The following is a 14,221-nucleotide window of genomic DNA, read 5'->3' on the forward strand; positions in this document are numbered from 1 at the left end:
CCCTCCCCCACAGTATCCCTTCCCCACAGTATCCCTTCCCCATCACATCCCTCCCCCACAGTATCCCTCCCCCACAGTATCCCTCCCCCACAGTATCCCTCCCACACAGTATCCCTCCCCCACAGTATCCCTCCCCCACAGTATCCCTCCCCCACAGTATCCATCCCCCACAGTATCCCTCCCCCACAGTATCCCTCCCCCACAGTATCCCTCCCCCACAGTATCCCTTCCCCACAGTATCCCTCCCCCACAGTATCCCTTCCCCACAGTATCCCTCCCCCACAGTATCCCTCCCCCACAGTATCCCTCCCCCACAGTATCCCTCCCACACAGTATCCCTCCCACACAGTATCCCTCCCCCACAGTATCCCTCCCACACAGTATCCCTCCCCCACAGTATCCCTCCCCCACAGTATCCCTCCCCCACAGTATCCCTCCCACACAGTATCCCTCCCCCACAGTATCCCTCCCCCACAGTATCCCTCCCACACAGTATCCCTCCCCCACAGTATCCCTTCCCCACAGTATCCCTTCCCCATCACATCCCTCCCCCACAGTATCCCTCCCCCACAGTATCCCTTCCCCACAGTATCCCTCCCCCACAGTATCCCTCCCCCACAGTATCCCTCCCCCACAGTATCCCTTCCCCACAGTATCCCTTCCCCATCACATCCCTCCCCCACAGTATCCCTCCCCCACAGTATCCCTCCCCCACAGTATCCCTTCCCCACAGTATCCCTCCCACATAGTATCCCTTCCCCATCACATCCCTCCCCCACAGTATCCCTCCCCCACAGTATCCCTCCCCCACAGTATCCCTTCCCCACAGTATCCCTCCCCCACAGTATCCCTCCCCCACAGTATCCCTCCCCCACAGTATCCCTCCCACACAGTATCCCTCCCCCACAGTATCCCTCCCACACAGTATCCCTCCCCCACAGTATACCTTCCCCACAGTATCCCTTCCCCATCACATCCCTCCCCCACAGTATCCCTCCCCCACAGTATCCCTCCCCCACAGTATCCCTCCCACACAGTATCCCTCCCCCACAGTATCCCTCCCCCACAGTATCCCTCCCCCACAGTATCCCTCCCACACAGTATCCCTCCCCCACAGTATCCCTTCCCCACAGTATCCCTTCCCCATCACATCCCTCCCCCACAGTATCCCTCCCCCACAGTATCCCTCCCCCACAGTATCCCTCCCACACAGTATCCCTCCCCCACAGTATCCCTCCCCCACAGTATCCCTCCCCCACAGTATCCCTCCCCCACAGTATCCCTCCCCCACAGTATCCCTCCCCCTCTATAACAAAAGATTTGGGTTTGGCTCTCTCTCACTCTCTTCCTCATACCTGGACGGTTGTCATTCTGCTGAGAGATCCCAGCTCAGACGTTCCTGGTGGAGAGATCAGGTCCAGGACTCAGCATGGCCACCCCCAGGCAGATTATCTTCAGAATGTGAGTTGAGGGATGTGGTGTCTGCAGTCTGTGAGTGTTTGTGTATTGTGAGTGTATAACTATTCTGTGTACATAGAACCATACATAGATATGTGTGGTTACCGAGTTGCATACAATCACAGCAGGCGCTAGATGTGTATATATGTGTATAATTGTGTAATTGTGTATCTTTGTCTGGGGTGAGTGGTACAGTTCAGCCACTGTCAGGTGTTGGTTGTTTTAGCAGATTAATATTAGAATTGAAAACTGTTGAGCTTTGATCACTGGGGATTATTAGATCAGTAAAATTGCTATAAAATTTAGTTTAAAGTACTTTTTTCACCACTGAACAGCAAAACACAAACTATAAATCTTTAAAACTGCTGTTTAAACCACTCTGACACTATAATATATTCACAAACTAACAGAACTTTTGGTCAATATCACAAATAAGTCATAACAGAAATACAATAGGTTTCCTCTGTATAATAACTGTTTAATATGGTTTTATTTAAAATAACCTAGAAAATATTGGTGAATCCCGTTTTAAAACAAACTGATTTTGGATATAATTTCAGAACAATGCGTCTGTTCACTTCTTTCTGCATATGATGAAATATGTATCAGTTGTACTTACAGACACTTTGTTTCATAAGTTTAATTTGCACACTAAGAGCTCAGACACTGATATGTAATCAGCTCGTACCACAGTCGGACGGAGTAGATTAGATCTACGGCTCTGTTCCATCTATTTATCTAGGTACTTATTCCATTTTTTTCAACCTTTCAAGCCATAGAATTCAGCAACAACAGCGGACACCAGAACCTACGAGTCACCTTCCACCAACATATCAGTTTATAAACGTGATTTATTGTCACCATAAAGGTGTAACACAGTCTGATGTGCCCCACACCCACTGATATGGTCAGAAATATTGTTACCTGGAGACAGGGCTGGACTGGGACTAAATATCAGCCCTGGCATTTACAGCCCACAGGCCCACCTGGAGTGGGCTCCATGTACTATATTGTTGCACGCTGATGTGACATCGCTGGTGCTGTAGGACATGAAGCACCGGCACAGACTTATGTAAGGTCTCCTGCCCACATGATCTTTTCCTTTGTGCTGCAAAGCACCTGCAGCACAAGGAAAATGCATAAAACACATATGTTCTGCTTTTTTCAAATCTCCCACAAAATAGCAGCAGAGTGGATGCTCACATATCATTAACAAGTTCCCCTTTCTCTCAATTAAGCTGGAATGGCAGAATTTTCATGAACCATCCAACACGAAATAAAACGCTAACAAATATATCAGAAAACTAACATAACTGTTGAATGAACCTACACGGCCACAGTAAAAGTATTTCCATCTACAGCAAAAGTGTCAGAGGAAAATAATGTTTTTACTACAGTAACTGGATATGCATCTTTTCTATTCATTATAAATAACACAGTATATAAATTAAGGAGGATAGAGGAGGTGGGTGAGAGCTAATTGGATGTGAGCCATCAGTTTGGTTAGATAGGAAACATTAACATTATTTACCTGGAGACGTCTATCCCGTTGACTCACAGGCAGGGCCGACAAGAGGAATTTTGGGCCTCGCTTCAGCAACTTCTTGGAGCCCCCTCATTAGTCGACAATGACAAAGACTTGTGCCACCCCCTTTTGGCAGAAATTCCTATTATGCCACACCGTAGTGCTCCCAGTTCATATTGTATCACACAGCAGTGCCCCCAATTGATATGCCATATAGTAGTTCTCCAGGTTCAATCTATGCCACACAGCAGTGCCCCCAGGTTCAAATTATGTCACAGCAGTGCCCCCAGGTTCAATCTATGCCACACAGCAGTGCCCCCAGGCCCAATCTATGCCACACAGCAGTGCCCCCAGGTTCAATCTATGCCACACAGCAGTGCCCCCAGGTTCAAATTATGTCACAGCATTGCCAACATAGTAGTAATCAAAAATACATTGCACATAAGAAAATGTATACTTACCGGATTATGGTGCTGTTCTGGGCACTGAGGGAGCTGTAGCTGTCAGCTTCTGTGTGATGGAAGATGGGAGCACCCGCTGGGGAGCAGGGGACAGTAGAGGCTCTGAGCATCTGGGAAGGGGGGGTGGGGAGGAGCCAGCCACCAGGATGTCAGTGAATGTCGGGGCCAGTAATTAATAGGCTAGGGCCGGCCCTTTAGACTTGCTGCATACACTGTCTTGCCAGGACCTGACATGGCACTCAGGTCCTGGAAGACAGTGATAGCGAATCCGCAGCGGCCCAGCACAGCGGTCTGTTAACCATGGTTACCTGCAAGGAAAATCGTGCAGTCATCATTGCTTTGCACAAAAAGGACTTCACAGGCAATGATATTGCTGGTAGTAAGATTGCACCTAAATCAACCATTTATCGGATTATTAAGAACTTCAAGGAGAGAGATTCAATACTCGTGAAGAAGGCTTCAGGGTGCCCAAGAACGTCCAGCGAGCACCAGGACCATCTCCCAAAGTTCAGCTGCGGGATCGGGGCACCACCAGTGCAGAGCTTGCTCAGGAATAGCAGCAGGCAGGTGTGAGTGCATCTGCACGCACAGTGAGGTGAAGACTTTTAGAGGATGGCTGGTGTCAAGAAGGCCAGCAAAGAAGCCTCTTCTCTCCAAAAACATCAGAAACAGACTGATATTCTGCAAAAGGTACAGGGATTGGACTGCTGAGGACTGGGATAAAGTCATTTTCTCTGATGAATCCCCTTTCAGATTGTTTGGGGCATCTGGAAAAATGTTTGTCTGAAGAAGGAAAGGTGAACGCTACCATCAGTCCTGTATCATGCCAACAGTAAAGCATCCTGAGACCATTCATGTGTGGGGTTACTTCTCAGCCAAGGGAGTGGACTCTCTCACAATTTTGCCTAAGAACACAGCCATGAATAAAGAATGGTACCAAAACATCCTCCAAGAGCAACTTCTCCCAACCATCCAAGAACAGTTTGGTGATGAACAAGGCCTTTTCCAGCATGATGGAGCACCTTGCTATAAGGCAAATGTGATAACTAAGTGGCTCGGGGATCAAAACATCGAAATTTTGGGTCCATGGCGAGGAAACTCTCCAGACCTTAATCCCATTGCGAACTTGTGGACAATCCTCAAGAGGCGGGTGGACATACAAAAATCCACAAATTCTGAAAAACTCCAAGCATTGATTAGGCAAGAATGGGCGGCCACCAGTCAGTATGTGGCCGAGAAGTTGATTGAATTACAAAGGTCTTCAAAATGAATGGTCAACACTGCAAAAAATCACTTTCTGTTTGTTTGTTTTAAAGCTGCATTTACACCATTTTTCTTCCGTGTTGTTTTGAGCGAATGTGACAATGTGTGGAGTTATCTGTCTGTGTCATCATACCTGCAATAAGAGTCTGATATGGATCTTTTTTTGTGAGGGTACCAGGTGTTACTGCAGACAGTCTATTACAAGAGGTGTTTGTGTAATCTTTGTGTTATCAGCTATTCACTTATTAACCGCTCTTCCTCTGTATTCCTCTTCATCCATATTGTAAACACAAAACAATCACTTGTCTGGTGAGATCCTTGTGTGTGATGTTTGTTTGGTCGCCATGAATAAATATTGTTCCGCTGCGATTAATGTGGTTTCAACGCATAAAAGAGATACACAATTGATGGCAATGTATAAACTCCTATAAATAATATCTGTATAAACAGTGAGTTCTGATGTCATCCGTGTGCATTGGGAATATGTGTGTTATAATGAATATTGCAGCGTCCACCACTGTAAATTATTATGGAGATTAGAAATCAGAGCCTTGTCTTTTCATATAAAGAACTTCTCTGTGACTTCTAATATCCATATAATCTACAGCAGGGACTGAATCATCCCATATATTATTTCTGTGATTATATAGTATAAATATCTATATAATGTTACAACCAGAATGGTCCAGGACATGGTTAAATCTAGTGTGGAGTCTGATAATATATAATTGTGCGCTGAATGCAGTAAGGTGACAGTGAGTGTGAGATCTCTCAGAGTGAATATAATGACACAAGTGAAGTGTGAAAGCCGAACACTAACTCTACTCTCTTTACACCCAGCATGATAGTTATTATAATCTTCCTCATTGGTGCCATCGCCCTAATTATTGGACTCAGTGTTGCAGGTAAGTCCGTTCCCTCTCTATAAACAAAACACAGTTTTGTCTTGTGATGTATAAATTGGGATTTCAGGGATATATGTGGCAGAAATATGGACAAGTAAAACAATCATTTCCGTATCGTGATGAATTGAGAATACCTGGCTTATATTTATCTCCCAGAGTTAGCTGACCAAACGAAAGGCTGCTGTGCTGGCTGAGGGTACTTTGTACCACTACAAGTTCAGAATCACTTAGGCAGGCAGCTGGAAAAGTACAAATGTACATTTATTTTCTATTTAAATATATATATATATATATATATATATATATATATACAGAGAGGGAGAGAGATTTACAAACTAATCACATAAGAGCCTATTACTTAACCCTTCTATAAAGGGGCTATATTCTCCGTCTTCTCTTTCCACACCTTTAATTCCTCTGTCAACAAGGCAAGGACCAAGCCCAATGTCCTCCTGCTTGTCACGATACCAATGAGGGACAGCGAGATCCTGGTAGTTCAGCTGGGATTGGCGTGACTTCAGCCAGAGGTGCAGAGTCTAACAAGTGAAAGGTGTTCCCCAGGGATTTCCGCAAGGCAATATGGACTTTGCGGTTCCACTTGCAGGTCGCGACACCCTAGAGAAGTTCCCAACGAGCCACAAGAGAATGAGTGAAGGATTTGACAGGTAGTAAACCACGGAAGATATAGAAGATGGAGAGGCACTGGAGATCTGTAGCCGTTACTACTGACAACTGGAGTTTGGTGATGATCTGTGAAATTACCACTAGGGATAGTGGTCTGTAGGGATGATCCACAGCGTGCCACTAGGGACTGGTAGTAAAGATGATCTGCAGCGTTGCCACTTAGGAAGTGGTTAGTAGGGATGATCTGCAGCGTTGCCACTTGGAAGTGGTTAGAAGTGATGATCTGCAGAATTGCCACTTGGAAGTGGTTAGAAGGGATGATCTGCAGCGTTGCCACTTGGAAGTGGTTAGTAGGGATGATCTGCAGCGTTGCCACTTGGAAGTGGTTAGAAGGGATGATCTGCAGCGTTGAAGCCCGGAGGAGCAGGAACACTAGGATGCAGAATATGGAACCCACAGGAACCAGGAATTAAATAGAACAGGAGCTGCTTCCAGCACAGTAGGTAGAAACTGACTGAAAAAAACAGCCCAGACTCTAGAAAGGGTAGAAAGGCTAGATATAGGGCTGGTTCATTATAGGGCCGCCAATAGGAGGCAGAACAAGGTGAGAAAAGGATTGGTGGTTCTGCTCATGCGCAGAACTACTGACAGCAGCTGACAGAGACAACGCTGGAGCGAGGGGTGAGGACAGCCGCAGCGGTTATGCAGGTAAGACAGGCAGGCGGGGACGGAGCAGGAGAGCAATGGGTGCGCACGCCGGCTCCCGGGGAGATGCCGCGGGAGACCGGCGTGTGACACCGCATTTTGTCAGTACACAGAGTAGGAATGCCCATGAATGCTTCGACCATCCAATGAGAAGCACAATCTCCTGCAGATTTGGGCACCCTGCAGCCTCTCCTTAGGTTGCAGAGAAGCTCCAGGAAGTCAAGCTGAGTTAGGTGGAGAACAATGTGCACCTATTTGTTGGGCAATAAAAATAATATGATCAATATAAACCTTGACCTCTATATTTCCTTCCAGGTAACAGTACCACCAATGATGTGACCACAGTGAATGCTGTGAACCAGATCTGGGATAATGTTACTCTAAATTGCACTTTCATCCCCGACGTGAATCAATCCAGCAACATCCTGTGGGAGAAGGATGGACAGACTGGATTTGTGTATAAATACGAAAATGGAAAGATCTCTTTAACTGGACAGAATGCAGTCTACAATACACGGACATCACTCTTCCTCAACCAACTATCAGCAGGAAATGCTTCTTTGCAGATCACCAACGTGCAGCTAATGGATGCTGGAGTTTACAAATGTACAGTCACCAATTCCAAAGGGAGTGGACAGAACAAGCTGAGCCTCGATGTGGGAGGTAAGTTAGCTGCAGGAGACAGAGGTCCAGAGGAGACAGTGATTACCTGGCCCTCCTGAGAGACTGTGGTCTTGATGTTTGAATGAGACTTTGATACATGATAAAGGAAGGGTTTTCTCTAGATGAATGTAACGGTCTCTTCTAGAGGAGACGATGAGACCCTGTCAAGTGAAGAGCAATGATTTAGTCTAGAGCAGTGGTTCCCAAACTTTTGCAGTTTGCGGCACCCTTAGAGTCTCCATAATTTTTTTAAGGCACCCCTCCAAAATAATTACCGAGCAGTCCTGTTTTAGAAGTAGTTGGGTCAAAAAATTGTAATAAGTATTTAGGTCAGGACGGAAATGCTTATTTAGTTGTATGCAAAAATGCCCCCTCTGCATCCAGACACTCTGCCCTCTCTCACGCTGCCCCCTCTGCCCTCTCTCACGCTGTCCCCCCTCCTCTGCCCTCTGTCACGCTGTCCCCCCTCCTCTGCCCTCTGTCACGCTGTCTCCCTCCTGTCACGCTGTCCCCCTCCACTGCCCCTCTCACGCTGTCTCAGCTCATCTGCCCTCTGTCCCCCTCCTCTGCCCTCTGTCATGCAGTCCCAGCTCCTCTGGCAACTGTCCCCCTCCTCTGCCCTCTCATGCTGTCACGCTGTCCCAGCTCCTCTTCCACGCTGTCCCAGCTCCTCTGCCCTCTGTCACGCTGTCCCTCTCCTGTCACGCTGTCCCCCTCCACTGCCCCTCTCACGCTGTCTCAGCTCATCTGCCCTCTGTCCCCCTCCTCTGCCCTCTGTCACGCTGTCCCAGCTCCTCTGGCCTCTGTCCCCCTCCTCTGCCCTCTAATGCTGTCACGCTGTCCCAGCTCCTCTTCCACGCTGTCCTCCTCCTCTGCCCTCTGTCACGCTGTCCCAGCTCCTCTGCCACGCTGTCCCAGCTCCTCTGCCACGCTGTCCCAGCTCCTCTGCCCTCTGTCACGCTGTCCCTCTCCTGTCACGCTGTCACTTCCCTCATGTCCCCCTCCTGTCACGCTGTCACTCTCTTCTGTCCCCCTCCTGTCACGCTGTCACTCTGCTCTGTCCCCTCCTGTCACGCTGTCACTCTCCTCTGTCCCCTCCTGTCACGCTGTCACTCTCCTCTGTCCCCTCCTGTCACTCTCCTCTGTCCCCTCCTGTCACGCTGTCACTCTCCTCTGTCCCCTCCTGTCACTCTCCTCTGTCCCATCCTGTCACGCTGTCACTCTCCTCTGTCCCCTCCTGTCACGCTGTCACTCTCCTCTGTCCCCCTCCTGTCACGCTGTCACTCTCCTCTGTCCCCTCCTGTCATGCTGTCACTCTCCTCTGTCCCCTCCTGTCACGCTGTCACTCTCCTCTGTCCCCTCCTGTCACGCTGTCACTCTCCTCTGTCCCCTCCTGTCACGCTGTCACTCTGCTCTGTCCCCTCCCGTCACGCTGTCATTCTGCTCTGTCCCCTCCTGTCACTCTCCTCTGTCCCCTCCCGTCACGCTGTCACTCTGCTCTGTCCCCTCCCGTCACGCTGTCATTCTCCTCTGTCCCCTCCTGTCACGCTGTCACTCTCCTCTGTCCCCCTCCTGTCACGCTGTCACTCTCCTCTGTCCCCTCCTGTCACGCTGTCACTTTCCTCTGTCCCTTCCTGTCACTCTCCTCTGTCCCCTCCTGTCACTCTCCTCTGTCCCCCTCCTGTCACGCTGTCACTGATATGACAGCTGCGTGAGAGAGGAGGATGCTGGGTCCCGTCGCCGCGCGGATTGGTAAGTGTTTCTGTTTGGTTTTTTTTATGTCTGGCCCGCGGTACCCCTGAGACAGCGCCGCGGCACCCCTGGGAGCCGAGGCGCACAGTTTGGGAACCGCCGGTCTAGAGGTTAGAGTGAGCAGCTAATCTACAGGATGAAGGAGCAACGTCTGGTCTAGAGAATAAAATGAGAATTTTACCTAGAGGTTAAAATGAGAGGCTGGTGGAGAAGATAGTGTAAGAGGTTGGACTAAAGAAAAGTGTAATGAATGAGCCTACAGGATTTATGGCAGCGCATACAATGGGCTTCTGACCTAGAGGTCATCGTAAGGTTCTTATTCAACACATAGATTGAGGATTTAGTCTACATATTCTGTAGGTAGAAAATATATTTACAGTATACATGTCACAAATTAAATCACAAATATTCACTACTGAATGCTATTGGCTTATAATTGAATACAATGGATGCATAGATATAGAACTTGTATAACTCTTCTCTCCAGCTTTTGCTGATGTCAGGGTGACAAACACCTCCGAGACCACCATCCACTGTCACTCTCCCACCTGGTACCCGAAACCCACTGTCACCTGGCTGAACGTTACTACTGGAAGTGACCTCACCAATCTCTCCACCACCACCTATAGCAGCATCACGTATGAGATCAACTCTGACTTTACGGGGGCCGTGGAGGACATGGGGTACAGATGTGTCATACAGAATAACCTGGCACGAGCAGAGGGCGATGCCTTATTCACAGGTGTGTACCATGGGGTGATGATACAGGAATGGGATATACTAGAGCATGAAATAAGGGAGAAAATATCATGCAGGAGTGTGACGTGAGGGTAATGACCTCATGCTAGAGCGCGATATGAGAGTGATGACATCATGTAGGAGTGAGACATGACATCATGTAGGAGTGAGACATCCCATGATGTCATGCAGAGTTGATATGAGAGTGATGATATACATACAGGTGTGTAATATGAGATATCATACAAACATATACATCATACTCCCCTGGGTTCAGCATTAAGGTGATGATATAATTACATATGAGGAACATCAGGGTATGACAAGCGTTATTTTATAAATAGTCAGTGGTCCTGCGCACAGGGCGGCGGCCTCTTACCGGTGTGTTTCATTAGATATCGGTTACACGCCGGACTCATGGAGAAGGTTCTGGGATCAGTAACAATCTGTCTGAGCTGGGTCTGGGTTATTCCACTTCATTTATTATATGTGATGTTAGTGGGTGTCATCCTCACGTAACATGTGATAAAAGGGATTCTATGCTGCTACGTTTAAGTGTCCTCCTAGTACCGGTCTCCTCTGGTGTTTATTTCACCATCTATCCCGCTGGGTAAGTGCCAGTCACGTCGTTCTGTATTCCGCAGTTATGACATCACCCATAATGCATTGTGTAATCACCATTAACTGCCGATAATGGGGCTCATGTATAGTTTGGCGTAAGTCTGTTCTTATTACGCATCTCTGGGCTGTGCATGAGGTATGTATTTGATCTCATTGTACACTTACAGTTCCTTACTCTTTTAAAGGCGAAGCGAGGGAGGGTATAGACGTGTAACTATAGGATGAGTACAGTAAGGGCGACCTGGACACAGGCACATACACGCCCGTCAGAGGGCGTACCTCTCACAGGTACAGGAGGGCTGGCGCAGCGATACACAATAATAATGATGACTTTCAGCAGCGCTATTTTGCCACTTCTGATTGGCTGATTGCGAATTACCCCTCCAGCTGATAATACTTAAATGATTAGTGCTGCAGCTATATTATATGACTTAATGGACATTTCGATTTGGACTGCATCAGGAAAGAAGATTCTCATCTGAAGGGGAAGATAACAGGCGTCTGTATTTAATTGAATTTAATTTGTATTTGTCTTTGTGACTATTCTCATTATATTTTACATGAGAAATGAGACTTTCTTATGTATTAATAACACTGTCCAGACACTATTCTCTCCTATGTATATGACACCTCATTATAGTATTATATTGCGCACAAATAGAGTAATGCAAATTTGCATTTGCTACTAACACGTCACCCAGCATCTCTGCACTAACCCTGATCTTTCTCTACAGGATAATGGCGTCTAAGTATACACATTTCTTGTTCCTGGCATAAGCCCACCATATATGGTAGTGTTGCAGACCTGGATGCATTGTGAGTGCACACTCACGTAAATGCACCATTTCCTGCTTACGTTCAGGGATCAGATTTACATGGAGAGCCACAGTTTGGGCAGGCCTGTTCTACAGCTATCAACGCTGGTCGGAGCTGATGAACCCTGTCACAGCCCTTATACCTCATCACTGCAGCCTGGAGGGGTTAGCACTATATTACAGAAGGTGGCTCAGTGGTTAGCACTATATTACAGCATGGTGACTAAGTGGTTAGCCTTATATTACAGCACAGTGACTAAGTGGTTAGCACTTCTGCCTCACAGCGCCGGGGTCATGAGTTTGATTCCCGACCATGGCCTTATCTGTGAGGAGTTTGTATGTTCTCCCTGTGTTTGCGTGGGTTTCCTCCGGGTGCTCCGGTTTTCTCCCACACTCCAATAACATACTAGTAGGTTAATTGGTTACTATCAAATTGACCATAGTCTCTCTCTCTCTGTCTGTGTGTCTGAAGTAGGGAATTAGAATATAATCTCCAATGGGGCAGGAACTGATGTGAGTTCCCTGTACAGCGCTGCAGAATTAGTGGCGCTATATAAATAGCTGATGATAATGATGAGAAATACGCTGCTCCTGAACCTGCCGCCCTAGGCCTTTGTTCCAGGTGGTAATCGCTTAGCTGATGACGATAACACCGACACAGAACACACCTACAAGACAAAACCAATTTAATGAAAAGACGACAGGTATAATGGCAGCTCTCTGGCAGTTCTGTCTGACGTCAGTGCGCCCTTCATCCCGCAGGGACCCTGTTTAAACAGTGTCACTGGGGGGTCCCAACATTGCCGCTTAAATTTAAAGATATGAAGAGTGCACTGACGTCAGACAGAGCTGCCGGAGAGCTGGCCAGTCGGGAGGAGCACCTGTCGTCATCCTCCTGCTGCCATTGGAGATCTGTACAGTTGTTTTTAAGGTAAGTCTGTCAATATACCTGTCGTTTATTCATTAAATTGTAGGTGTACTCTGTGTCGGTGTTATCGTCATCAGCGACCCGTACCCCACCCTTTGTTCCGGGGTTGTTTTCATGTCCTTCAACAACATAAAGTAATCTATGATACATCAGAGACTAAACTGAATTCTGTTACGGGTTAAGTTATAGGAACATGCACCTATATAATGATGAGTTACAGAGTTCCAGAGCCCAAGATGGCCGCCGGCACTTCTACTCTATTCAGAAGTATTACCTGGTATAACGGGGTATCACCCATCAGTGCCCCCTCTCTGCCTATCACTCTGGCAGGACGGATATGACAGTGTGGACCAGTGGATATCGCACATTGTGCAGAGATTGTAATGTTGTTTCCATGGCAACTGAGGGACCCTTCTGTGATTGATTATTTAATAACTGGGGATTGGAGATCAGGTTCAGTTCAGGCAAACGTCAAACAACAACGGCATCGCTGTTATCATTATGATTGGCCTACTAAAATATACAGACTCTATAAGTTATGTGTAGCTAATTATTTACTTTATAAGTAATTTTATTCCAACTTTGTTAGATATTATTTTATGTGAAAAAAATCTAACTGACCAATTTCATGTACAAGAGGTTATCCCATGTTGGTGTAGGGTCAGGAAAGAGTTGCGGTAACATTATTAAATTTTTCACGAACTAGACAAGACTGATGAGTGGCAGACATCATTTATTATATATACTTATTATTTAACGGTCACAGACAGCTCCCTTTAAATAGTATTTATGCACCCCCATGAAATTACGTGTCCATGACCTTAAGAGTAATTCCCTGATGTCTTATGTGTCTTCTACGGATTGTTCCTACAGCTTCTGGCTTCCAAACGGAGTCTCGCCTGCAAGTTCTAAGCTCGGCTGATGTTCTGTCGCCTTCACTTCTCCTGCTCTGTCTCCTCATCCTGATCGTCCATCCTGGAGCTGCTCTATGGTAGACGCTCCTTGTGCCCAGCAGGTAAGTACAACAGAAGAGAGTTGCCCTTTCTGGTGTACCCTGCTGCCGGCCCTGTTTCCTTTGTCAAAAATAGAGCTTGGTGAACCATTTAAGTTTCACTATTAGTAAGAGAGGAGGATACTTCTGGTTGTAAAATAATCTACACACAGACATGTATTCTCTCTTCAGGAAATGTAATTGTGATGATACATGTTGTTATTATTGAGAAGATTCAATCTTCTCCCAGAGGTCTCTTTCTCTGCCATGAAGATTGGGGATTGTCACACAAGGAGACAATTGGTTTGATATTGCAGTGTGTGTGGACCAAAAATCACTTTGCCAACTAATAACACAATTGGAATCCATTAGATCATTATCGGGCACCTTGGTTATTGAACTCAGAAAATGACATTGGATCTGACCACAATAACAGTCTGGAAGAGATTGCCATGAGTGTGGTCAAACTGGGCATTGGTCCCAGGGCCAGGCTGGGACTAATAAAGCCGCTGGCATAGAAAGACACCAGCTCAGTATCAGCCACTGTACAAGGAGCGACGCAACGAGGATTGTAAGATGTTTATAAAAAAAACCTCAAAACAGCAAAAATAAGTCACTGATGTGTCTCATGTGCTGAAAATAGATCAGGATCCCCAGATGTTATCCAGATGGGAAGCAGATGAACATTAATCTCACAATCCATGAAGATTGAAAATAAGACTGAAAATAAATCATAACTTAATAATGATGATTAAGATGAGCACAAAATACC

General features: G+C 46.8%; 1 protein-coding gene across 1 annotated transcript; it reads left to right on the forward strand.

The window, feature by feature from the left end:
- The first annotated feature begins 1,429 nt into the window (after positions 1–1,429).
- LOC142140726 (V-set domain-containing T-cell activation inhibitor 1-like) lies at positions 1,430–13,453 on the forward strand. Its single transcript, XM_075198554.1, has 5 exons — positions 1,430–1,461; positions 5,548–5,612; positions 7,257–7,604; positions 9,844–10,098; positions 13,332–13,453. Exons 1-5 carry the CDS (start codon positions 1,430–1,432, stop codon positions 13,451–13,453), a joined length of 822 nt encoding a protein of 273 aa, XP_075054655.1.
- Positions 13,454–14,221: the final 768 nt, after the last annotated feature.

Source organism: Mixophyes fleayi, chromosome 2, assembly GCF_038048845.1.
Source record: "Mixophyes fleayi isolate aMixFle1 chromosome 2, aMixFle1.hap1, whole genome shotgun sequence".
Taxonomy (NCBI): Eukaryota; Metazoa; Chordata; class Amphibia; order Anura; family Limnodynastidae; genus Mixophyes; species Mixophyes fleayi.

Coding starts and splice junctions, on each gene's coding strand:
- LOC142140726 (XM_075198554.1), top strand. CDS start 1,430: ATGGCCACCCCCAGGCAGATTATCTTCAGAAT. Junction 1,462..5,547: donor AGGCAGATTATCTTCAGAAT/GTGAGTTGAGGG, acceptor CTTTACACCCAG/CATGATAGTTATTATAATCT. Junction 7,605..9,843: donor GCTGAGCCTCGATGTGGGAG/GTAAGTTAGCTG, acceptor TCTTCTCTCCAG/CTTTTGCTGATGTCAGGGTG.